We start from the raw sequence: 27090 nt of genomic DNA on the forward strand, positions 1-27090 counted from the left end.
GAGAAATACGAGCTGCCTGAGGAAAGAGCCCTGTTATGTGATAACAATTGGCTATTTGATTTAGCATTTTTAGTTGATGTTACCAGCCATCTCAATGATCTAAATTTGGAACTCCAGGACAAGAACAAATTGTTTCCTAGCTTAGTAAATTATATCAATGTATTCAAGATGAAGTTAAAACTGTTCACCTCTCAGTTAGAAAATGAGGATTTGAGCCAGTTTCCGCACTTAAAAGAGCAGAGTGAATGTGCTGAAGATAATGACAATTTTACAAAATACATTGAAAAAATCAGGTTATTGCAAGAGTCATGTGAAAGTCATTTTTGTGATTTTGCTAAAGAAGTAGACTGTGTACTTGCATTTATAAACCCATTTTCACTTAGTGAACAAAAAATCATGAAGATGCCTAGTAACATACAGATGGAACTTTTTGACTTGAAAACAAATTCAGTATTGAACATGAAATTTGATGAGCTTCCCTCAGTCCCAAACGCTTCTGACATGATTAATTTCTGGCGATCATTACCCTGTGAACATTTTCCAGAACTAAGAAAATCTGCCCAGAGTTATATCTGTCGTTTCGGAACGACGTGCAGGTGTGAACAAGCATTTTCAGCCATGAAATTGATTAAAAACAAAACGAGGTCGCGATTGTCTGATTCAAGTTTGCAGAATTCTCTGCTGCTCCCAGAACTAATTTAACTCCAAACATTAAAAGCTTGGCGAAATCAAAACAGTCTCAAAAATCTCATTAAGGTAAATAATGTTTTTCATGTTTTATATTAAATCAATATATGTAAAAATGCTAAATATGTCTATATTAACATATTTTTACAAGAATTGAATGGGGGTACAAGAGTTGTATGGCGCATCTGAACTCGTGCGTGAAAAACTGACGCATGGAATGTAAAAGGTTGGCCACTCCTGATGTAGAGTCATGGGGCACTTCAGCAAAGAAACATGCCTTTTGGCCCATCTAGTGGCTGCCTGTCAGATCATCTGCCTAGTTCTACTGACCTGCACCTAGACCATAGCCCTCCACATACTTACCCAAACTCCCCTCAAATGTTGAAATTGAACCTGCACCCTCCACTTGCACTGACAGCTCATTCCACATCTCATCACCCTCCGAGTGAAGTTAAGCCCTAGATTCCCCTAAAATATTTCACCTTTCACCCAGAGCCTCTAGTCTAGTCTCACTCAACCTGAGGGCCAAAAGTCTGTTTGCATTCACCCCATCTGTGCCCCCCATAATGTTGTATACCTCTTTAATGTCTCCCCTCATTCTCTTATGCTCAGGGGAATAAAGTCTGAATCTATTCAACCTCTCTCTATAAATCAGGTCCTCAAGTACCAACTCAGCTTCTGCGAAGGCTGAGGAAAGTGCATCTCCCACCCCCCCCATCCTCATCACATTCTACAGGGGTTGTATTGAGAGCATCCTGAGCAGCTGCATCACTGCCTGGTTCGGAAATTGCACCATCTCGGATCGCAGATAGCGAGGTATCTGAGCGGATAGTGAGGTCAGCTGAGAAGATCATCAGGGTCTCTCTTCCCGCCATCACAGACATTTACACGCTGCATACACAAAGCAAACAGCATTATGAAGGACCCCACGCACCCCTCATACAAACTCTTCTCCCTCCTGCCGTCTGGGAAAAGTCACCGAAGTATTCGGGTTCTCACGACCAGACTATGTAACAGTTTCTTCCCCCAAGCTATCAGACTCTTCAATACCCGAAGCCTGGACTGACACCTTACACCTGACTGACACCTATTGTCCTGTTTATTATTTATTGTAATGCCTGCACTGTTTTGTGCACTTTATGCAGTCCTGGGTAGGTCTGTAGTCTAGTGTAGGTTTTTTCTGTGTTGTTTTCATGTAGTTCAGTGTAGTTTTTGTACTGTTTCATGTAGGACCATGGTCCTGAAAAACATTGTCTCGTTTTTATTGTGTACTGTACCAACAGTATTGGTTAAAATGACAATAAAAAGTGACTTGACTTGACTTGAACACTGAAACACTCTTTCGTACACCACTGTTATAATGTGTGGTTATTTGAGTTATTGTCACCTTCCTGTCAGCTTGAACCAGTCTGGCCATTCTCCTCTGACCTCTCTCATTCATCTGTTTATCAGCGATCACTTGTAGTCAAGTATGATTCTTCCCCTGGTGGTTGATCTGATCACTTGAGGGTGTTGAGATGACTGAAGAGGCCGATCTGTGATCCATCAGTCCTACTGCAGTGTTGGCAGGTGGTTGGTTGGGCCTTTCCCAGTCTCTCTTCAGCTGGAATCTTCTCCTGGTCCCAGATCTTGACAAGCAGATAATGAAATATGATTTCTAAGTTCTGTAGCATTTCCCTTGAGGGTTTATGTTGGGATTCCATCAGGCCCAGTGGCCATGTTGTTCCTCGGTTTCTTGTGAACCATCTGTACAGGAGGTTTACTCACATCCTCCTTCAGGGGTCATTGTGGGAGCTGGCAGATGACTTCAATGTCGGCAGTGGTGTTACGACTGAGTAGATCCTCAGAGTGTTCCTTCCGTCGGGAAGCGATGACATCATTGTCCTTCAGCAGCCTTTGTCCTTCTTTGGAGCAAAGGGGGTTTAGGCCGTAATGGTTTGGTGGTCACACCGCCTCGTTGGCAATAAAGAAACCCCTGATAGCACCAGAGTGAACAAGCTGCTGTATTTCTGGGGCCCCTCAGCTCACCACTGATTCTCTATTTTCCTCACGCTACGCTGGACTACGGCCTTAGCTTTGGAGTGGGCCTCTCTTTTCGCCTTGCAGTTGATGTCCTCGGCCAGGCACAGGAAGTTTTCCTTTAGTTGTTGATTTGCTCTTCCATTTCATTGTCATTTTCATCAAACCAGTCTTTGTTTTTCCTGTGCAACATGAGTGACTCTGCAGATGCTGGAAATAAATAAAAAACACAAAATGCCGGCAGAACTCAGCAGGCCAGACAGCATCTATGGGAGGAGGTAGTGACGATGTTTCGGGCCGAAACCCTTCATCAACACTGATGAAAGGTTTCGGCCCGAAACATCGTCACTACCTCCTCCCATAGATGCTCTCTGGCCTGCTGAGTTCTGCCAGCATTTTGTGTTTTTCCTGTCTTGTATCCAATGATGTTTTTACAAGTATGAAGGATGGTGGTCCTCAGTGTCCTCCGGATACGGCTTTGGGAGTCTTTCAGAAAGGTCAGCCTGGAGATGTTGCACCTTCACTGTGTCTTTTAGGCTCTCGATGTTGAATCTGGGATGGCTCAACTTCTTTTGCACTCGACTCCTCCGTGTGATTTTGAAGGTGAGTGAATAAGCACTGATCACGGCTCTTGTACTCTTCACATCTCTGCGATCCTTGCTCCGAACAATGATATAATCTACAAGATGCCAGGTCTTTGAACGGGGATGCATCCACAGAGTTTTCACCTTACTGCTCTGGTGGAACAGGGTGTTGGTGATAGTCAGGTCACGCTCAGCACACTTGGAGAGTAAGAGCACTCCACTGGAGTTGACAACTTCCTTCCCAATTGTGCCTTTCCAGGAGCTGCTGTCCTGCCAATTAAACTACCCAGTAGTCTTTGGACTCTGGGAGGAAACTGAAGGAGCTGGAGAAAACCCTCACATTCCACGGGGAAGATGTCCAGAGACTCGTTACTGAACGATGCCGGAATTGAACTCTGAGCTCCGGAACACTTCCAACCGTAATAGCATCACACTAACTGCTGCTTGAGTGACGCGGGGTCATTGGGCCACCAGAATGGTCTGTTACCGTGATGTATTATGGTAAATGAAATTAATAAGGACCAGGCCTGTAGGAGGTGAAAAGTTAAAGTGTGTTTGTATATTATGAAGATCTGTGTTCATTGGAAATAAAAGTGTTCATGGACACTCCATTTATAAGCAAAATACTAAAATAAGGGGAAGTTAACTGTAATGATTCACCAAGAATAGAAAGCTGTTGTTAAAAAATTTGGGATGTTTTCGGTGTTAGTGGCCGACGTTTCCAAGGTGATTCGTGACGTGGGCTGTTTCCTGGATTAATGGCTGCATTTTATGGGCAATTTCAGTCCTCAGAACACCTAGGAGCAACATTTATTGAAAGATGATATAGAAATAATCAAAGTTTCATTCAGAAAGTCAGGACATCTGGGATCCAGGGACTTGATCCACTCTCCTTTCCTATCCGATTCCTTCTCCTTCAGCCCCTTGTCTCCTCCGCTAATCACCTCTCAGCTCCTGCGAGTCCTTGTGGGACAGCGCCGTTCTCCGGAACACCCCAATCTGTGATTGTGCTAACCACTACGCTACCGTGGCTCCCTACAAACCTCAGCAAGGCCACTGATCGGGAACCTGGTCGTGCTGCAGATGTTAACGCAGGGATAGCAGTGGTTAAATGTGTCCCATAACTGGCTATTTAACCCTGGAGCAGGAGGTGGATCGGTAATGTACAATAGAAAACTGAGCAAGACGTAAGAAGATATTCAAAGTTACGTTAAAAAAATGAAATAAATGTTGATCCAAAGCACAAAGCCCTGACTCCAGCCAGTATAGCTCTCTGGGTCCCTGAGGCACACAAGCCTCTAAACCCAGCGATAAGGTTGTGGTCCTCTTGGAGGTTTCCACTTGCTGGCTTCACCCGCCACCTTCTAGCTAGCTTCCTTTTTATTCTGGTGTCTTCCCCTTTCCTTCTCATTCCTGAAGAAGGGTCTCAGCCCAAAAGGTTAACTGTTTATTCATTTTCCGAGATGCTGCCTGACCTGCTGAGTTCCTCCAGCATTTTGTGTGTGTTGAAATAAATGCTATGCACATTTGTATATCACGAGATGTACAGCTTTTCAGTGCTGAAAGAGGAGTTTTCCTGAACTTTGTGCCCTGTTTGGCTTAGTCTTTTAATCTACATTCACTCTTTTTATAACTCTCTTCCAGGTTGGACGTTTAACAGTAGGGTGGACGTCAGTTCGGCTGTCTTCCACTAGAGGGAGACGAACTACAACAAAGCCCTTTCCTGAACAAGGGTCTTTCTCCTAAAATGTTAACTGCCTCTCTACCCACAGAACCTGCCTCACTGTATCTGCCTTTGTTTTAGATTTTCATGGTTTTTCAAAAGAAAATTTTCCTTCAATCACCACACAAAGTTTGCACCCCTTCACACTTCTTGTTGGATTAGATGTATCTGTCACTAAAGACCCCCATCACCCAGGACATGCCCTCATTGCTACCATCAGAAAGGAGCTACACACTCAATGATTCAGGAAGAGCTCTTGCCCTCTGCCATCAGATTTCTGAATAGCCCCAGAGCTCTGGAACACTACCTCACTAATTCCTCTAAAAAAAAACATAGAAACATAGAAAATAGGTGCAGGAGTAGGCCCTTCGGCCCTTCGAGCCTGCACCGCCATTCAGTATGATCATGGCTGATCATCCAACTCAGAACCCTGTACCTGCTTTCTCTCCATACCCCCGATCCCTTTAGCCACAAGGGCCATATCTAACTTCCTCTTAAATATAGCCAATGAACCGGCCTCAACTGTTTCCTGTGGCAGAGAATTCCACAGATTCACCACTCTCTGTGTGACGAAGTTTTTCCTCATCTCGGTCCTAAAAGGCTTCCCCTTTATCCTTAAACTGTGACCCCTCGTTCTGGACTTCCCCAACATCGGAAACCATCTTCCTGCATCTAGCCTGTCCAATCCCTTTAGAATTTTATACGTTTCAATAAGATCCCCCCTCAATCTTCTAAATTCTGGTGAGTATAAGCCTAGTTGATCCAGTCTTCCTTCATATGAAAGTCCTGCCATCCCAGGAATCAATCTGGTGAACCTTCTCTGTACTCCCTCTATGGCAAGAATGTCTTTCCTCAGATTAGGGGACCAAAACTGCACACAATACTCTAGGTGCGGTCTCACCAAGGCCTTGTACAACTGCAGTAGAATCTCCCTGCTCCTGTACTCAAATCCTTTTGCTATGAATGTCAACATACCATTTGCCTTTTTCACCGCCTGCTGTACCTGCATGCCCACCTTCAATGACTGGTGTACAATGACACCCAGGTCTCGTTGCATCTCCCCTTTTCCTAATCGGCCACCGTTCAGATAATAATCTGTTTTCCTGTTCTTGCAACCAAAGTGGATAACCTCACATTTATCCACATTAAATTGCATCTGCCATGACGCTCGAATGCTGTATTTATTTCCATTGTTCATTGTTACTTTTCTTCTGACTCGCACTGAAAGCCAACACATTTCATGACTGTTGACACATTCTCACATTTCATGACACATTCTCAGTGATAATAATCCTGCCTCAGAAAGCACAACAGCGCCTCCACTTCCTGAGAATTTTATGAAGATTCGGCATGATATCTACAACTTTGACGACCTTCTATAGACGTGTGGTGGAGAGTATATTGACTGGTTGTATCATGGCCTGATATGGAAACACCAGTGCCTTTGAATGGAAAATCTTTAAAAAGTCGTGGATACGGCCCAGTCCATCACAGTAAAGCCCTCCCCACCAAAGAGCACATCGACACGAAGCATTGTCACAGGAAAGCAGCATCCACCGTCAGGGACCCCACCGCTCAGGCCACGCTCTCTTCTCACTGCTGCCATCAGGAAGAAGGTACAGGAGCCTCAGGACTCCCACCTCCAGGTTCAGGAACAGTTATTCCCCCTCAGTCTTCAGGCTCTTGAACCAGAGGGGATAACTTCACTCGCCCCATCACTGAACTGTTCCCACAACCTATGCACTCTTCATCTCATGTTCTCAATATTTATTGCTTATTAATTTTATTATTATTTCTTTCTTTTTGTATTTGCACGGTTTGCAGAGTGGTTGCTTGTCAGTCCGATCGGGTGCGGTCTCTCACTGATTCGGCCATGTTTCTTGGATTTACAGTGTACAGTCCTCCCACATAAGAATGAATCTCAGGGTTGTGTATGGTTATATACGCTGTACGCACTTCGATAATAAATTTACTTTGAACATTGAACCGATTCACTTGAGCCATGGTGTGGATTAACCATATCGACCTGGTGTAAATGTGCCTATTATACCAGATGGGTACTTTGGCTTTAAGTCGCAGTGTGCATCTTGTAAGCATCTGCGTGTCTTCCAGTGCTGTGGGTTCAGGGTCCCAGGGTGGCATTGGCCTGGGAGAAGATAAACTTTTAATGTGATGGGGGGGGGGGGAATGTCAGACACCGTTTTTTACACAGAGAGGGACAAGTGCATGAAATAAACGGGAGGTGGTGGTACAGGCAGATAAACGAGGAGCATAAAGAGCTCAGGGCTAACAATCCAGACAGGCAAAAAGTGTGGGGGGTGGGGGGGGGGGAATAACAGAGTTAAGTTTTATACACAGAGAGTGGAATGCCCTGCCAAGGGAGATGGTAGAGGCAGATACATTTGAGGCTTTTAAGAGGCTCTTAGAGAGGCACATGGATGATGGAAAAATAGAGGGCTGTGTAGGAGGGAAGGGTTAGATTGATCTTAGAATAGATTAAAAGGTTGGCACAACATTGTGGGCCAAAGGGCTGTACTGTGCTATAACATTCTACATTCTATGTAATATGACTTCACAGGTTATAATCCCAAATGTTCTCCACGGCCTGCGATTATTTTGGAATACAGGCCTGAGATAAAAATGGAGATACTTCCTCTCAAAAGCCAGTTTGTTGCTGATGGATTTCTGCAGAGCACAGCCCAAGTTACAGTTCATGTTCTATTCCAAAGTTCAGGAGAAGCACCTTCCTACAGTTTGCTCGGCCAAGTTGAAGCTGCCCTTGGAAACGGAAGGCCTAAGCCTGCCTGATGGAACGATTTGGGATTCGTAGCTGCTCTTGTGCAAATTCAGGAAGGAAGGGGCAGCCGTGGCCACAGCAAACTCCTGCACATCACGACTACTGAAGCTGCCTCTGGGGTTCCACCTACTGGAGCTATACGTCTGCCAGGGTGAAGCTGGACTAGACAGCATATTTTACCAGGATAGTTTGAGAGAGCCAGGGCTTTTCTCTCTGGAGCGAAGGAGGATGAGAAGTGACTTGACGGAGGTGTAAAAGACGATAAGAGGCACTAGATCAAGTGGATATAGCCTCTCAATCACCCAGTTCACTTCTACCCACAGCACTGGTTAACTATAGAATACTAATATTAGTTAATGATTATCCTCACTGGTTGCATCATTGTCGGGTATGGAGGGGCCGCACAGGATTGGAAAAAAGCTGCGGAGTGCTCCATTATGGGCACTAGCCTCCCCAGCCTCAAAAAGGCCGCATCCATCATTAAGGACATGTCCTCCCCCTCACTCTTCTCATTGCTGCCATCTGGGAGGGGGTACAGGAGCCTGAAGCCACACACTCAACGATTCAGGAACAGCTTCTTCCCCTCTGCCATCAGATTTCTGAATGCACAATAACCCATGAAGCCGACATCATTATTTTCGTCTCTTTTTGCACTGGTTATTTATTATGTCTCTCTCTATATATATATTTCTTGTAATTTAGGTTTTTTTATTATTATGTATCGTAATGTACTGCTGTAGCAAAACAACAAGTTTTATGAGAATATGTCAGTGATATAAAGCCTGACTCTGATTCCGATTTTGATAATAACTGAGAAAGCATCAAACACGACCCCCGGGAGGGTAACCTGTTCAATTCTGAAATTCCCTCTCCTGCTCACATTCACGTCAACTGTGGAGAAGCCGCGTGCCGAGCAGGTACCGCTTAAACCCAGCGTGCCCTGCTTGAAGCTAACCCTCGCTGTTTAAGCCACGCCAGCAGCTCTCCTTCGTTAGGAGTTTGAAGAGGTTTGGAAAGTCACCAAGGACGCTGACAAATTTCTGTCGATGTAGGGTGGAGAGTGTTCTGACCGTTGCATCACCGACTGATGCGGAGGCTCCAGTGCAGAGGAACGCAGGAGGCTGCAGAGGGTTACAGACTTAGCCAGGCACAAACCCCCCCACCTCCAGGGACAAATTTAAGAGGTGTTGCCTCAAGAGGTTGGCACCTATCCAAGAAATGCCTTCAACTTCTTCAGCAAGGTATAGAACGTACACTCAAGTGATGCTTTCCTCTCTGCCATCACATTTCTCAACAGTTCAATAACCCATGATCACTACCTCTTTACTATTTATTTACTTATTGTTTGTGAGTGTGTGGTGAACTAGATATACCTGTCTGACTGCTCCTGTGGCTCCTCCCAAGACCCTGCTGACTACCCCTGTGGCTCCTCCCACAGACCCCTGTATAAAGGCGACTGTGGCCTGCTGCTCTCCCTCATTTTCCCCAGGATGTAGTGTTGTCCTTCAGTCAATAAAAGCCGATATCTCACTTCCTAAGTCTCGGCGTGAGTTATTGATGGTGCATCAGAGTGGCAGGCTGGAGACGTGTCTCTACCAAAGGAGGTGTGAGGTGCTCCTTCCCTCCGCAGTCTGCAGGTCACCCTCGGGCAAGGTGTAGCACCTGCTTAGCTGATAATAGCTAGGGTTACGTGAAGCCATGGGAGAGGTGGTGGACGGTCGTATGAGCAGCCGGTGCAGATCACAAGTCCTGGTTACACAACCATTGACACTAGGCAGACAATCTCTGAAGAGTATTGATAATGGTTGGGGTCACCCGTCTTGTAAAGACACTGCCAGAAGAAGGCAACGGCAAACCACGTCTGTAGAAAAATTTGCCCAGAACAATCATGGTCGTGGAAAGACCATAATTGTCTACATCATACGACATGACATATAACAAATGATTTATGCATTGCACTGTAGTGTTGCTGGAAACCAATGTCAGTGATTTGGACTCCCTGAGTCAGAGATGTAGTGACATCTAGCTCCATCTAGTGGTGATACAAGAAAGAACGGCATCAAACATTCCACGAGGAACATGTAGAGCAGGGGTGGCCAGAAGTGACGCATTGGATGATTAGAAGTGACGAATCTGCTGACATATGTGATGTAGTCCAGTTAAGCATTTTTATAAGAGGAATTGCTGATAATTTTAGCATCTTTATCGGTCTTGAGTCACTTCATGGAAAAACAAGAGGATCAGACATATTTGACAAAGTAAAATCATGCCTAGAAAATCTACAACTAGATTCTAGTAAACTCATCGGTGTTTGTACTGACAGAGTGCTGTCAATGATAGGTAAAGCTGCTGGGATTACAACTTTGCTTGAAAACTTTTTAGGTCATCCTCGACTAAAATATCACTGCATTATACACCAAGAGTCACTGTGTGGAAAGACTTTTAAGTTGCAGCATGTTATGTTACTGGTTGTGAAATACGTGAATAAAATTAGAGCGAGAGGATTAAACAGACGAGAATTCAGAGAATATTGTGAAATGTTAGATTTGGAATATGGCCATCTCGTCCTTCGTTGTGAGGTGTGCTGGCTTTCTAGGCTCTGAGTAGATTTTGGAAACTGAAAAATACTGTTCATAATTGTCTAGAAGAGAAATACGAGCTGCCTGAGGAAAGAGCCCTGTTATGTGATAACAATTGGCTATTTGATTTAGCATTTTTAGTTGATGTTACCAGCCATCTCAATGATCTAAATTTGGAACTCCAGGACAAGAACAAATTGTTTCCTAGCTTAGTAAATTATATCAATGTATTCAAGATGAAGTTAAAACTGTTCACCTCTCAGTTAGAAAATGAGGATTTGAGCCAGTTTCCGCACTTAAAAGAGCAGAGTGAATGTGCTGAAGATAATGACAATTTTACAAAATACATTGAAAAAATCAGGTTATTGCAAGAGTCATGTGAAAGTCATTTTTGTGATTTTGCTAAAGAAGTAGACTGTGTACTTGCATTTATAAACCCATTTTCACTTAGTGAACAAAAAATCATGAAGATGCCTAGTAACATACAGATGGAACTTTTTGACTTGAAAACAAATTCAGTATTGAACATGAAATTTGATGAGCTTCCCTCAGTCCCAAACGCTTCTGACATGATTAATTTCTGGCGATCATTACCCTGTGAACATTTTCCAGAACTAAGAAAATCTGCCCAGAGTTATATCTGTCGTTTCGGAACGACGTGCAGGTGTGAACAAGCATTTTCAGCCATGAAATTGATTAAAAACAAAACGAGGTCGCGATTGTCTGATTCAAGTTTGCAGAATTCTCTGCTGCTCCCAGAACTAATTTAACTCCAAACATTAAAAGCTTGGCGAAATCAAAACAGTCTCAAAAATCTCATTAAGGTAAATAATGTTTTTCATGTTTTATATTAAATCAATATATGTAAAAATGCTAAATATGTCTATATTAACATATTTTTACAAGAATTGAATGGGGGTACAAGAGTTGTATGGCGCATCTGAACTCGTGCGTGAAAAACTGACGCATGGAATGTAAAAGGTTGGCCACTCCTGATGTAGAGTCATGGGGCACTTCAGCAAAGAAACATGCCTTTTGGCCCATCTAGTGGCTGCCTGTCAGATCATCTGCCTAGTTCTACTGACCTGCACCTAGACCATAGCCCTCCACATACTTACCCAAACTCCCCTCAAATGTTGAAATTGAACCTGCACCCTCCACTTGCACTGACAGCTCATTCCACATCTCATCACCCTCCGAGTGAAGTTAAGCCCTAGATTCCCCTAAAATATTTCACCTTTCACCCAGAGCCTCTAGTCTAGTCTCACTCAACCTGAGGGCCAAAAGTCTGTTTGCATTCACCCCATCTGTGCCCCCCATAATGTTGTATACCTCTTTAATGTCTCCCCTCATTCTCTTATGCTCAGGGGAATAAAGTCTGAATCTATTCAACCTCTCTCTATAAATCAGGTCCTCAAGTACCAACTCAGCTTCTGCGAAGGCTGAGGAAAGTGCATCTCCCACCCCCCCCATCCTCATCACATTCTACAGGGGTTGTATTGAGAGCATCCTGAGCAGCTGCATCACTGCCTGGTTCGGAAATTGCACCATCTCGGATCGCAGATAGCGAGGTATCTGAGCGGATAGTGAGGTCAGCTGAGAAGATCATCAGGGTCTCTCTTCCCGCCATCACAGACATTTACACGCTGCATACACAAAGCAAACAGCATTATGAAGGACCCCACGCACCCCTCATACAAACTCTTCTCCCTCCTGCCGTCTGGGAAAAGTCACCGAAGTATTCGGGTTCTCACGACCAGACTATGTAACAGTTTCTTCCCCCAAGCTATCAGACTCTTCAATACCCGAAGCCTGGACTGACACCTTACACCTGACTGACACCTATTGTCCTGTTTATTATTTATTGTAATGCCTGCACTGTTTTGTGCACTTTATGCAGTCCTGGGTAGGTCTGTAGTCTAGTGTAGGTTTTTTCTGTGTTGTTTTCATGTAGTTCAGTGTAGTTTTTGTACTGTTTCATGTAGGACCATGGTCCTGAAAAACATTGTCTCGTTTTTATTGTGTACTGTACCAACAGTATTGGTTAAAATGACAATAAAAAGTGACTTGACTTGACTTGAACACTGAAACACTCTTTCGTACACCACTGTTATAATGTGTGGTTATTTGAGTTATTGTCACCTTCCTGTCAGCTTGAACCAGTCTGGCCATTCTCCTCTGACCTCTCTCATTCATCTGTTTATCAGCGATCACTTGTAGTCAAGTATGATTCTTCCCCTGGTGGTTGATCTGATCACTTGAGGGTGTTGAGATGACTGAAGAGGCCGATCTGTGATCCATCAGTCCTACTGCAGTGTTGGCAGGTGGTTGGTTGGGCCTTTCCCAGTCTCTCTTCAGCTGGAATCTTCTCCTGGTCCCAGATCTTGACAAGCAGATAATGAAATATGATTTCTAAGTTCTGTAGCATTTCCCTTGAGGGATTATGTTGGGATTCCATCAGGCCCAGTGGCCATGTTGTTCCTCGGTTTCTTGTGAACCATCTGTACAGGAGGTTTACTCACATCCTCCTTCAGGGGTCATTGTGGGAGCTGGCAGATGACTTCAATGTCGGCAGTGGTGTTACGACTGAGTAGATCCTCAGAGTGTTCCTTCCGTCGGGAAGCGATGACATCATTGTCCTTCAGCAGCCTTTGTCCTTCTTTGGAGCAAAGGGGGTTTAGGCCGTAATGGTTTGGTGGTCACACCGCCTCGTTGGCAATAAAGAAACCCCTGATAGCACCAGAGTGAACAAGCTGCTGTATTTCTGGGGCCCCTCAGCTCACCACTGATTCTCTATTTTCCTCACGCTACGCTGGACTACGGCCTTAGCTTTGGAGTGGGCCTCTCTTTTCGCCTTGCAGTTGATGTCCTCGGCCAGGCACAGGAAGTTTTCCTTTAGTTGTTGATTTGCTCTTCCATTTCATTGTCATTTTCATCAAACCAGTCTTTGTTTTTCCTGTGCAACATGAGTGACTCTGCAGATGCTGGAAATAAATAAAAAACACAAAATGCCGGCAGAACTCAGCAGGCCAGACAGCATCTATGGGAGGAGGTAGTGACGATGTTTCGGGCCGAAACCCTTCATCAACACTGATGAAAGGTTTCGGCCCGAAACGTCGTCACTACCTCCTCCCATAGATGCTGTCTGGCCTGCTGAGTTCTGCCAGCATTTTGTGTTTTTCCTGTCTTGTATCCAATGATTTTTTTACAAGTATGAAGGATGGTGGTCCTCAGTGTCCTCCGGATACGGCTTTGGGAGTCTTTCAGAAAGGTCAGCCTGGAGATGTTGCACCTTCACTGTGTCTTTTAGGCTCTCGATGTTGAATCTGGGATGGCTCAACTTCTTTTGCACTCGACTCCTCCGTGTGATTTTGAAGGTGAGTGAATAAGCACTGATCACGGCTCTTGTACTCTTCACATCTCTGCGATCCTTGCTCCGAACAATGATATAATCTACAAGATGCCAGGTCTTTGAACGGGGATGCATCCACAGAGTTTTCACCTTACTGCTCTGGTGGAACAGGGTGTTGGTGATAGTCAGGTCACGCTCAGCACACTTGGAGAGTAAGAGCACTCCACTGGAGTTGACAACTTCCTTCCCAATTGTGCCTTTCCAGGAGTTGCTGTCCTGCCAATTAAACTACCCAGTAGTCTTTGGACTCTGGGAGGAAACTGAAGGAGCTGGAGAAAACCCTCACATTCCACGGGGAAGATGTCCAGAGACTCGTTACTGAACGATGCCGGAATTGAACTCTGAGCTCCGGAACACTTCCAACCGTAATAGCATCACACTAACTGCTGCTTGAGTGACGCGGGGTCATTGGGCCACCAGAATGGTCTGTTACCGTGATATATTATGGTAAATGAAATTAATAAGGACCAGGCCTGTAGGAGGTGAAAAGTTAAAGTGTGTTTGTATATTATGAAGATCTGTGTTCATTGGAAATAAAGGTGTTCATGGACACTCCATTTATAAGCAAAATACTAAAATAAGGGGAAGTTAACTGTAATGATTCACCAAGAATAGAAAGCTGTTGTTAAAAAATTTGGGATGTTTTCGGTGTTAGTGGCCGACGTTTCCAAGGTGATTCGTGACGTGGGCTGTTTCCTGGATTAATGGCTGCATTTTATGGGCAATTTCAGTCCTCAGAACACCTAGGAGCAACATTTATTGAAAGATGATATAGAAATAATCAAAGTTTCATTCAGAAAGTCAGGACATCTGGGATCCAGGGACTTGATCCACTCTCCTTTCCTATCCGATTCCTTCTCCTTCAGTCCCTTGTCTCCTCCACTAATCACCTCTCAGCTCCTGCGAGTCCTTGTGGGACAGCGCCGTTCTCCGGAACACCCCAATCTGTGATTGTGCTAACCACTACGCTACCGTGGCTCCCTACAAACCTCAGCAAGGCCACTGATCGGGAACCTGGTCGTGCTGCAGATGTTAACGCAGGGATAGCAGTGGTTAAATGTGTCCCATAACTGGCTATTTAACCCTGGAGCAGGAGGTGGATCGGTAATGTACAATAGAAAACTGAGCAAGACGTAAGAAGATATTCAAAGTTACGTTAAAAAAATGAAATAAATGTTGATCCAAAGCACAAAGCCCTGACTCCAGCCAGTATAGCTCTCTGGGTCCCTGAGGCACACAAGCCTCTAAACCCAGCGATAAGGTTGTGGTCCTCTTGGAGGTTTCCACTTGCTGGCTTCACCCGCCACCTTCTAGCTAGCTTCCTTTTTATTCTGGTGTCTTCCCCTTTCCTTCTCATTCCTGAAGAAGGGTCTCAGCCCAAAAGGTTAACTGTTTATTCATTTTCCGAGATGCTGCCTGACCTGCTGAGTTCCTCCAGCATTTTGTGTGTGTTGAAATAAATGCTATGCACATTTGTATATCACGAGATGTACAGCTTTTCAGTGCTGAAAGAGGAGTTTTCCTGAACTTTGTGCCCTGTTTGGCTTAGTCTTTTAATCTACATTCACTCTTTTTATAACTCTCTTCCAGGTTGGACGTTTAACAGTAGGGTGGACGTCAGTTCGGCTGTCTTCCACTAGAGGGAGACGAACTACAACAAAGCCCTTTCCTGAACAAGGGTCTTTCTCCTAAAATGTTAACTGCCTCTCTACCCACAGAACCTGCCTCACTGTATCTGCCTTTGTTTTAGATTTTCATGGTTTTTCAAAAGGAAATTTTCCTTCAATCACCACACAAAGTTTGCACCCCTTCACACTTCTTGTTGGATTAGATGTATCTGTCACTAAAGACCCCCATCACCCAGGACATGCCCTCATTGCTACCATCAGAAAGGAGCTACACACTCAATGATTCAGGAAGAGCTCTTGCCCTCTGCCATCAGATTTCTGAATAGCCCCAGAGCTCTGGAACTCTACCTCACTAATTCCTCTAAAAAAAACATAGAAACATAGAAAATAGGTGCAGGAGTAGGCCCTTCGGCCCTTCGAGCCTGCACTGCCATTCAGTATGATCATGGCTGATCATCCAACTCAGAACCTGTACCTGCTTTCTCTCCATACCCCCGATCCCTTTAGCCACAAGGGCCATATCTAACTTCCTCTTAAATATAGCCAATGAACCGGCCTCAACTGTTTCCTGTGGCAGAGAATTCCACAGATTCACCACTCCCTGTGTGAAGAAGTTTTTCCTCATCTCGGTCCTAAAAGGCTTCCCCTTTATCCTTAAACTATGACCCCTCATTCTGGACTTCCCCAACATTGGAAACAATCTTGCTGCATCTAGCCTGTCCAATCCCTTTAGAATTTTATACGTTTCAATAAGATCCCCCCTCAATCTTCTAAATTCTGGTGAGTGTAAGCCTAGTCGATCCAGTCTTCCTTCATATGAAAGTCCTGCCATCCCAGGAATCAATCTGGTGAATCTTCTCTGTACTCCCTCTACGGCAAGAATGTCTTTCCTCAGATTAGGGGACCAAAACTGCACACAATACTCTAGGTGCGGTCTCACCAAGGCCTTGTACAACTGCAGTAGAACCTCCCTGCTTCTGTACTCAAATCATTTTGCTATGAATGCCAACATACCATTTGCCTTTTTCACTGCCTGCTGTACCTGCATGCCCACCTTCAATGACTGGTGTACAATGACACCCAGGTCTCGTTGCACCTCCCCTTTTCCTAATCAGCCACCATTCAGATAATAATCTGTTTTCCTGTTCTTGCAACCAAAGTGGATAACCTCACATTTATCCACATTAAATTGCATCTGCCACGATGCTCGAATGCTGTATTTATTTCCATTGTTCATTGTTACTTTTCTTCTGACTCGCACTGAAAGCCAACACATTTCATGACTGTTGACACATTCTCACATTTCATGACACATTCTCAGTGATAATAATCCTGCCTCAGAAAGCACGACAGCGCCTCCACTTCCTGAGAATTTTACGAAGATTCGGCATGATATCTAAAACTTTGACGACCTTCTATAGACGTGTGGTGGAGAGTATATTGACTGGTTGTATCATGGCCTGATATGGAAACACCAGTGCCTTTGAATGGAAAATCTTTAAAAAGTCGTAGATACGGCCCAGTCCATCACGGTAAAGACCTCCCCACCAAAGAGCACATCGACACGAAGCATTGTCACAGGAAAGCAGCATCCACCGTCAGGGACCCCACCGCTCAGGCCACGCTCTCTTCTCACTGCTGCCATCAGGAAGAAGGTACAGGAGCCTCAGGACTCCCACCTCCAGGTTCAGGAACAGTTATTCCCCCTCAGTCTTCAGGCTCTTGAACCAGAGGGGATAACTTCACTCGCCCCATCACTGAACTGTTCCCACAACCTATGGACTCTTCATCTCATGTTCTCAATATTTACTGCTTATTAATTTTATTATTATTTCTTTCTTTTTGTATTTGCACGGTTTGCAGAGTGGTTGCTTGTCAGTCCGATCGGGTGCGGTCTCTCACCGATTCGGCCATGTTTCTTGGATTTACAGTGTACAGTCCTCCCACATAAGAATGAATCTCAGGGTTGTGTATGGTTATATACGCTGTACGCACTTCGATAATAAATTTACTTTGAACATTGAACCGATTCACTTGAGCCATGGTGTGGATTAACCATATCGACCTGGTGTAAATGTGCCTGTTATACCAGATGGATACTTTGGCTTTAAGTCGCAGTGTGCATCTTGTAAGCATCTGCGTGTCTTCCAGTGCTGTGGGTTCAGGGTCCCAGGGTGGCATTGGCCTGGGAGAAGATAAACTTTTAATGTGATGGGGGGGGAATGTCAGACACCGTTTTTTATACAGAGAGGGACAAGTGCATGAAATAAACGGGAGGTGGTGGTACAGGCAGATAAACGAGGAGCATAAAGAGCTCAGGGCTAACAATCCAGACAGGCAAAACAAAATCGCTACAGAAACAGCAGTGAAGAATCCCTCTCCACCTGAGTGTGACGGTATTCCTGAGTCTCCAACCGCGGACTTGCACGACTGACAGTAGTGAAAACGGAGAGGAAGCTACTGACACGATGGAGGAACATCACTGCTGCCCTAAACACCAGTCTTGTAACCAGCAGTAAGTTAGTTAGTAAGTAGGCACATGGCTGATAGAAAAATGGAGGTTATGTAGGAAGGAAGAGTTAGATAGATCTTAGAGCAGGTTAAAGGGTCAGCACACCATAGTGGGCTGAAGGGCCTGTACAGTGCTGTAACGTTCTAAGTTCTATTTAGATATAGGGCAGTAGTTCTAATTCATTTAGAACTACCCAGCTCCCAAAAAGATGCTAAAAACAATCTGCATTCAAATTAATTAGGAAGAAGCTCTCCCACCCGTAATGTTCTCCGACAGGCCAGGTTAGAAACTTCCCTTCAAGATTCAACATTATTTAATGTCATTTCCAGAATGGAAGTGTAAAGGAGAACGAAATCAGTGTTACTCCGGATCCAGTGCAGCACAAAAAACACAATAAGATAAAGAACACAATAATATAAAACACGCATTATATAAATAAATAAGACAGCTTATATCCATAGATTGGTTGTATGTCCTTAAAGGGACGCTAGGCACAGGAGTGTCTGTACGTAGGGTGACAGACAGGAAATGATGAACGAGTGTCAGTTGGGGTGTGGACGGGTGGGTTAGTAGGTGGAGGTGATGATCAGCTTCACTGCTTGGGGAGAGTTTTTTTAGTCTGGTGGTCCAGGCACTGAGGGGTGTTGGGGAGGATGAATGGGGATCTAGAGCAATGGGCTGAGAAGAGGGAGGGCAGGAGAAGGGGAGAGAGCAGGATCTGAGAGCGTTTAATGCCATTTCCAGTCTAGTAGGTACCTGGGTGCCTCTGTCACTGTGAAGATTTCCGCTTCCAGATCCATCTTCTCCCTTGAGTTCTGATGCAGTCCGGTCATCCTTCACAGCACTCAGGCTGGGAGCTAGACACAAGAAAATTAGCATTAAAAAGTGACTGTTGTGGAACGGGGAGGCCATTCATTCCCTTTGAGGTATATTTCCGTAGATCAGAGTTTGTGTTGACCAGAAATCAATGGAGTGTAGTCACTCTCAAAGACTCTGTTATTTATTTACTATTCTTATTGTTTGTATGATTTGTCTTCTTTTGTACATTGGCTGTCAGTCTTTGTTATTCCTAGTTTTTCATAAATTCTATCGGATTTCTTTATTTTCATGTGAATGCCAGTAAGAAAATGAATCTCTGGGTTGTATGTGGTGACATGTATGTATATTGACATTAAATTTACTTTGAACTTTGAGGTACAGGAGCCTGAAGACGGACTCTCAACGATGTAGGCACAGCTATTGACCGATTTATTTATTGCGATACAATGCGGAACGGGGCCTCTGGCCCTTCAAGTTGCGCTGCCCAGCAACCCTCTGATCTAACCATAGCCTAATCACATGTCAATTTACAATGACCAATTCGCCTACTACGGTGCATCTTTGGACTGTGGGAGGAAACCAGAGCACCCGGAGGAAACCCACACAGTCACGGGGAGAACGTACAAACTCCTTACAGGCAGCGGTGGGAAATGAACCTGGGTCGCTGGTACTGTAAAGCATTGTTTAACTAGATTCCTGGTTTAGTGTTTCTCTCCTCTACTGTCAAGATGAAGCCACACTCAGGTTGGAGGAACAACACCTTATATACCGGCTGGGTAGCCTCCAACCTGATGGCGTGAACATTGACTTCTCTAACTTCCATTAATGCCCCTCCTCCCCTTCCTACCCCATCCCTGACATATTTAGTTGTTTGCCTGTTCTCCATCTCCCTCTGGTGCTTCCCCCCCACTTTCTTTCTCCCTAGGCCTCCCGTCCCATGATCCTTTCCCTTCTCCAGCTCTGTATCACTTTCGCCAATCACCTTTCCAGCTCTTAGCTTCATCCCACCCGCTCCGGTCTTCTCCTATCATTTCGTATTTCCCCCTCCCCCCACTACTTTCAAATCTCTTACTATCTTCCCTTTCGGTTAGTCCTGACGAAGTGTCTCGGCCCGAAACGTCGACAGTGCTTCTCCCTATAGATGCTGCCTGGCCTGCTGTGTTCCACCAGCATTTTGTGTGTGTTGTTTGAATTTCCAGCATCTGCACATTTCCTCATGTTAGTGATTCTCTGTTCATTTATAAATAAATGGTTCATATGCTCCTTTGTAATCAGTGCTTCCTGTCTCTCTTACCAAACCTGTAAACCTGCTTCTTCGTAACCATGGCAGAGCCGACTTGATGGACAAATGGTCTCTTACGGTGAGTTTCCCAAACAGTATTTCAGGAAGCATCCATTTCAGCAATTCAGATTCAGGTTGAGATTTGTCTGGGTGCATCGAAACGTACAGTGAACTGTATCGTTCGCATCAACAACCAGCGCAACCTCAGGGTGCGCCGGGGGCAGCCCACAAGTGTCACCACACATTCCGGCGCCAGCATAGCATGTCCACGATGTCCGGCAGAACAACACAAAACACAACAAGCAGAACAAGCCCCATCTCCCCACCCCACACCCACATAGACAGTCCTACAAACCCAGGAAAGACCTCCGGGCCTTCAGTGCCCTCTCAGAGACATCAGGCCTCTGACTCCTCCAGTGGACTTCAGACCTGGGCTTTAAGTTCTGGATTTCTGATCGACTGTCGGACTTTAATCTTTGGCATCAACCCCAGGAGTAGCTGATTATGGGTCCGTGAACTCCATGCCTTTCAGCTCACCAGTGACGGGACTTTGCCATAATATACTAATATAACATGGACTAGAATATGAAAGCAAGGATGTAATGTTGAGACTTTATAAAGCACTGGTGAGGCCTCACTTGGAGTATTGTGAGCAGTTTTGTGCCCCTCATCTTAGAAAGGATGTGCTGAAACTGGAGAGGGTTCAAAGGAGATTCACGAAAATGATTCCAGGATTGAAGGGGGAAGTGTTTGATGGCTCTGGGCTCGTATTTGCTGCAGTTCATACGGATGAGGAGTGACCTCATCACAATCTTTCGAATGTTGAAAAGCCTCAATGTGCAGAGGGTGGTTTTTTTTCTGGTGGGGGAGTATAGGACAAGGGAGCATGGGCTCAGAGTAGAGGACGTCTATTTAATTATTTAATGTATATATACAGTGATTCACATTTTTTTCCTATTATTACGTATTGCCTTGTATTGCTGCCACAAAGACAACAAATTTCATGAGACGTGCAGGTAATATTAACCTGACTCTGGATAAAGCCAAGAATATAAAGGTACCTTGCTCTGGTATTTCAAAGTCTTCCCCTTCCTCCGGGGGCCTCTCCCCGGAAACGCTGGATGAGGTTATCTCCTGGAAACTGGGGTCAGGTAGTCCGGAGGAAGTCTCCCTCTCCACGGCGACAGTAACATTGGTGGGGGCCTCCACCGCTGGTTCACTGATGAGATTTATATGAACGATCTGAAACGCAACACATGGTGGAAGACACCACCTTCAGAACAAGCAGAACAAACGTAAGAGCTATTAACCAGGAGAAAATTAAGGCAGCTGCTAGCGATTGTGCGATTAAAATAGAAGGAAGACACATTTTGAGTGCGTTGACCCGGGTTGACCTTTGTCAACCCTTACAAAGAATGCACATGGTGGGGGCTCAAAACTGAATGGAAACAGGACCTGCTGAAGAGTCTCGGCCCGAAACGTCAACTCTACTCTTTCCCATAGACGCTGCCTGACCTGCTGAGCTCCTCTGGCATTTTGTGTGTGTTGCTGGGATTTCCTGCACCTGCAGATTTTCTCTTCTTTGTGAAGAGTATCCAAGATCTAGTTTTGATTAAGACGGGCTCCGATAACAGAGGACTCAGTGGAGAAAACAGAGGTTTCAGGTGGGGCTGTAGTTTATGCGTACACTCAATGGCCACCATGTTTGGACCTTCTGTACCTCATACAGTGGCCACTGAGTGTGTGTTCGCAATCTTCCGCTGCTGTAGCCCATCCACTTCAAGGTTCAACATGTTGATTGTTCAGAGATGCTCTTCTGCACACCACTGTTGTAATGTGTGGTTATTTGAGTTACTGTTGCTTTCCTGTCAGTTTGAACCAGTCTGGCCGTTCTCCTCTGACCTCTCTCATTAACAAGGCATTTTCACCCACAAAAGTGCCATTCACTGGATGTTCTTTTTGTACTTTGGCACCATTCTCTATAAACTCTAGAGACTGTTGTCTGTGAAAATCCCACAAGATCAGCAGTTTCTGAGATACTCAAACCACTCCATTTGGCACTAATAATCATTCCACAGTCAAAGTTACTGAGATCACATTTCTTCCCCATTCTGACATTTGATCTGAACAACAACTGAACCTCTTGACCGTGTCTGCATGCTGTAATACACTGAGTTGCTGCCACATGACTGGCTGATTAGATATTTGCATTAACGAGCAGGTGTACCTGACAAAGTGGTCACTGAGTGTCTGTTGGGGGGGAGAGGGTTGTCGAGGTTTTTCCTTTGCATGGATTTGAAAGAGAGGGGCACAGAATCTGAGGGGGAAAACTGCGAACAATAAAACAGAGAAGCATAAGAAAGTGGAAGAGTGAAATAAGCTTCTGTGGCATAAATAAGATGCTGGCAATCACATGATTAAAATAGGAATAATTAAAGCTAGCAAGGCACTTGTTTCTGAGCAGGGTGTAAACACACAGATTAAGTTTGGATTTATGGTGCTTTTTGTACGTTGTTTCAGTGACTACTCAACCAACGCTTTCCCCTTCTTATATACAAGTCATAGAGCACAGCACAGAGTGGGCCCTTTGGCCCATCTGGTCTGTGCTGAACCATTAATATGCCCAGTCCCATCTATCTGCACCTGGAACATACCCCCATACCCGCCATACCCCCTCCCATCTGTCTACCTGTCCAAATCTCTCTTAAATGCTGGAATGGAACCAGCATCCATCACTTACCTTGCCAGCTATTTCCACACTCACACCACCCTCTCAGTGAAGAAGGTTCCCCTCACGTCCCCCCTCAACATTTCACTTTTAACCCTTCGCCCATGACCTCTAGCTTTAGGCTCACCCAAACTCAGTGGAAAAGACATGCTAGCATTTACCCTATCTAAACCCCTTCAGAAATTTGTATTCCTCTATCAAATCTGGGAATAAAGTCTTAACCTATTCAACCTTTCCCTATAACAGGTCGTCAAGTCCCGGCAACATCCTTGTAAATTTTCTCTAATTGATACCTTTCCCATAGATAGGTGTCCAAAACAGGGCACTAGATTAGACCTCACCAATGTCTCACTTGAGCTTAACATCCCATCTCCTGTACGCAGTACATTGATTTATGAAGGCCAATATGCCAAAAGCTCACTTTACGAGCCTATCTACCTGTGATATTAAGAATTAAAAACAATATTGAAAAGGCTGGCAGGTATGGTATTGTACAAAGGTCTGGGGCACAGTCTTAGGGTACCTAAGACTGCAGAGGACTGTATTTGTCAAGGTGGAGCGGAGAGCAAATTTGTAAATCAGGAGGGAGCAAACGATGTTGGGAATGGTGAGGGTTAAACACCGCAGGAGGGGAGTGGGAGTGGCTGGGGTGGGGGTGGTGTGGGTGCAGACACTCCCAGCCCTGAGACACCAGGCAAGGCCATTTGATTCCAAAAAATTGGTTTATTCACCATTACAGAATGTCTCTCTCGTGCTTCCTGTTCCCTCCCCTCTCCCTTCCCCTTTCCCCAACCACGATTCCCCTCTCCCTGACCCCCTTCCCACTCTCAGTCCACAATAGAGACCCGTATCAGAATCAGGTTTATCATCGCTCACATATGTCATGAAATTTGTGTTTTTTTTGTGGCAGCAGTACAGTGTAATACATAAAATTACTACTCTATTGTACAAAGGTCTTGGACACCCTAGCGATATACAGTATATGTACCTAAGACTTTTGCACAGTCCTCTATATTAATACCCGTCAGCATTTCTGCCTCATTCCTGCTGTGATCTCCTCGCCAGAGCATACTTCTTGTGACTGGGTATCAATTAGTTCAAAGTTGCTTCCAGCGTTGCGAGTCTTTTGTTGTCGAGATTGAAATGGAAGAAAGAACACTGGAGCAGAACAACTTCAAATATTTTAAGTTAGCTCCCAATTAGACGCCTTCCAGTCATCTGACCAGTGGGCCAGCCAAGTGGTATCGCGTGTTGATGGGGTGATCAGTTCTTCACAATGAGCCTCACTGTAGTCGCACCCCTCACTTTCCACACAGCCCCCTTTGTACTCCGAACTGCAAGAGCCGGCACGATTCCCTGTAAGGTCACTAAATCTCACTTCATGAATGTAACTGATTGGAAAATCTCAAGAAGGGAATAGGACATTGCAGCACAGTTCAGGCCCTACGGCCCACAAAGTTGTTCTAACTTTTTAACCTACTCTTCTCTCCCACATAACCCTCGATTTTGTGCCTCTATGTGCCTACCCAGGATTCTCTTAATGTATCTGCCTCCACCACCACCCCATTAGGGCATTCCATGCACTCACCACTCTGTGTGTAAAAAACCATCTGCCTGTGCCCCCATATTTTCCTCCAGTCACCTTAAAATTACATCCTCTCATATTAGACATTTCCGCCCTGGGAAAAGATCTCTGGTTAATCGTAAGTCATAGTAGCAGGATTAGGCCATTCGGCCCATCAAGTCTGCTCCACCATTCCATCATGACTGATCTATTATGCCTCTCAACCCCATTCTCCTGCCTTCTCCCCGTAACCTCTGACCACATCCTTCCTACAATGAGGTGAAGAGAATTGAACACAATACTCCATGTGGTCTAACCAGGGTTTTATAGAGCTGTAGCATTACCTCACGGTTCTTAGGACCATAAGACAAGAGACACAGGAGCAGAATTAGCCCATTCAGCCCGTTGGGTTTGCTCCGCCATTTGATCGTTGCTCATCCATTTCCCCCTAACCCCATTCTCCTATAAGAAAACTCAATCCCCTGACCGATGAAGGTCAACACACCAAATGCCTTCTTAATAACCCTATCAACTTTGGGGATCTATGGACATGGATCAACAGATCCCTCTGATCTTCCACACTGCCGAGGAGCCTGCCATTAACCCCGCAGTCTGCCTGCAAACTTGACCCTCCGAAGGGATTCACTTCACCCTTTTCTGGGTTGAACTCCATCTGCTACTTCTCAGCCCAGCTCTGCATCCTGTCAAAGTCCCGCTACAGCCCACAACAACCCTCCACAACTCCACCAACAGAGGGTTCTGTACTGGAAATACAGTTATCATTGATCAAGGATCAACCTTATTCACCATATCTGTACAGTTCCATGTATTAGCAATTTGCTGTGGGGTGACATGCAATAAAAACAACAATCAACAGTTATAAAAAATAATGAATTATATAAAAATGAACAATCATATAAAATCTAATGGTTAATGTACGGATTTGGAATGAAACGTGAACAAACACATAAATATCAGCATGTATTTACAATGTAAGCCACATTATAAAAAGTGTTTACTGTGCACTGCAGTGACAGAGGGGGTAGGGGTGGCCTAACTAGAATGGTTGATCAGATTAACTGTCTGGAGGAAGAAATTTTTAAGAATACGTGATTTTTTGTGTTATCAGTTCTATAGTGCTTTCTAGAAGACAGCATTTGGTAAGGGCAATTCGCAGGGTGGGGAGTGTCCTCAATGGGTTTTTGTTCCTGCCCACTGGTTTGTCCTGAGCACATACAAGTTCTGCAGTGATGGTAGACAGCAGCCAAGTTTTTGTGCATTGTGAGAGGAGGCTGCACCAAGCCAGACAGTAATGGCTGATGTGAGGATGCTCTCTGTGATGGCAGTGTAGAATTGCACCAGGATCCTCTGGGGAAGATGGGGCAGTTATGTGGTTTCATTTCCCAAACGCACCAATGAAGGAATATGTGTACTCGAATCACTCGGTCATCAGAACTAATGGCAGCTGATTCGTCCTTAACTTACTATTAGCTTATCCTTAACGTATCAGATTCACTATGAGCAAATACTGCAGATGCTGCAAATCCTGATGTAGTGTCCTGGTCCAAAACATACACTGTTTATTCATCTCCATAGATGCTGCCTGACCTGATGAGTTTTATAACCATATAACAATTACAGCACGGAAACAGGCCATCGCGGCCCTTCTAGTCCGTGCCAAACACTTACTCTCACCTAGTCCCACTGGCCCGCACTCAGCCCATAACCCTCCATTCCTTTCCTGTCCATATACCTATCCAATTTTACTTTAAATGACAAAATCGAACCTGCCTCTACCACTTCTACTGGAAGCAGTATTTCCAGTGTTTTCCAGTTTTTCCAGTATTTTCTATGTGTTGTGCTCAAGATTTCCAGCACCTGCAGGATCATCATCATCATCATTATGTGCCGTGTTTTATGACATCATCATTATGTGCCCTGTCATATGATGTGATGATCATGATCTTTCCATGACCATAATTGTCTTGGCAAATTTTTCTACAGAAGTGGTTTGCTATTGCCTCTTCCAGGCAGAGTCTTTGCAAACAAGACGGGTGATCCCAGCCATTGTCAATCCTCTTCAGAGATTGTCTGCCTGGTGTCAGTGGTCACATAACCAGGACTTGCGATATGCACCAACTGCTCATACGACCATCCACCACCTACTCCCTTGGCTTCACGTGATACTGATCGGGGAGTGGGGGGGGGGGGGAAGGGGGGCCTAAGCAGGTGCTACACCTTGCTCAAGGATGACCTGCAGGCTAGCGGAGGGAAGAAGCACCTTACACCTCCTTTGGTGGAGAGTTATCTCCACCACATCACTGCAGGATATCATGCATTAATAAAAGCTTGCAGATGCAATGCAATCTTTCACTGTAATGAGCACAACAACAAAGGAGGAGCATTTTATCACTTATCCATCCTATCAGATTACTTCTTCTTCAGCCCGTTACCTCTTCCACCTATCACCACCCAACTTCTTACTTCATTCCCCATCACCTGGTCTCATCTATCACCTGCCAGCTTGTATTGCAGAAGGTGCAGGATCGGTTCATTCCAAAGAGGAAGAAAGATCCTAAGGGGAGTAAGGGGCGGCCGTGGCTGACGAAGGAAGTAAAGGGCAGTATGAAAATAAAAGAGAATAAGTATAACATAGCAAAGATGAGCGGGAAACCAGAGGACAGGGAAGCTTTTAAAGAGCAACAGAAGATAACAAAAAAGGCAATACGCCAAGAAAAAATGAGGTACGAAGGTAA

The 27090-nt window shown here is 44.9% G+C and overlaps 1 protein-coding gene across 5 annotated transcripts in view; it reads right to left on the reverse strand.

The window, feature by feature from the left end:
• LOC140716871 (collagen alpha-1(XV) chain-like) overlaps positions 1 to 27090 on the reverse strand; it is a 327765-nt gene that overhangs the window by 141803 nt on the left and 158872 nt on the right. For all 5 annotated transcript variants that reach the window (XM_073030228.1, XM_073030003.1, XM_073030091.1 and 2 more), the window contains 2 exons: positions 21104 to 21284; positions 18698 to 18798 (listed from right to left, as the gene is read on the reverse strand). In XM_073030228.1, coding sequence (XP_072886329.1) covers positions 18698 to 18798; positions 21104 to 21284 — 282 coding nt within the window. The remainder of the gene's footprint in view (positions 1 to 18697; positions 18799 to 21103; positions 21285 to 27090) is intronic.

The sequence above is a fragment of the Hemitrygon akajei genome, chromosome 1 (genome assembly GCF_048418815.1).
Source record: "Hemitrygon akajei chromosome 1, sHemAka1.3, whole genome shotgun sequence".
Taxonomy (NCBI): domain Eukaryota; kingdom Metazoa; phylum Chordata; class Chondrichthyes; order Myliobatiformes; family Dasyatidae; genus Hemitrygon; species Hemitrygon akajei.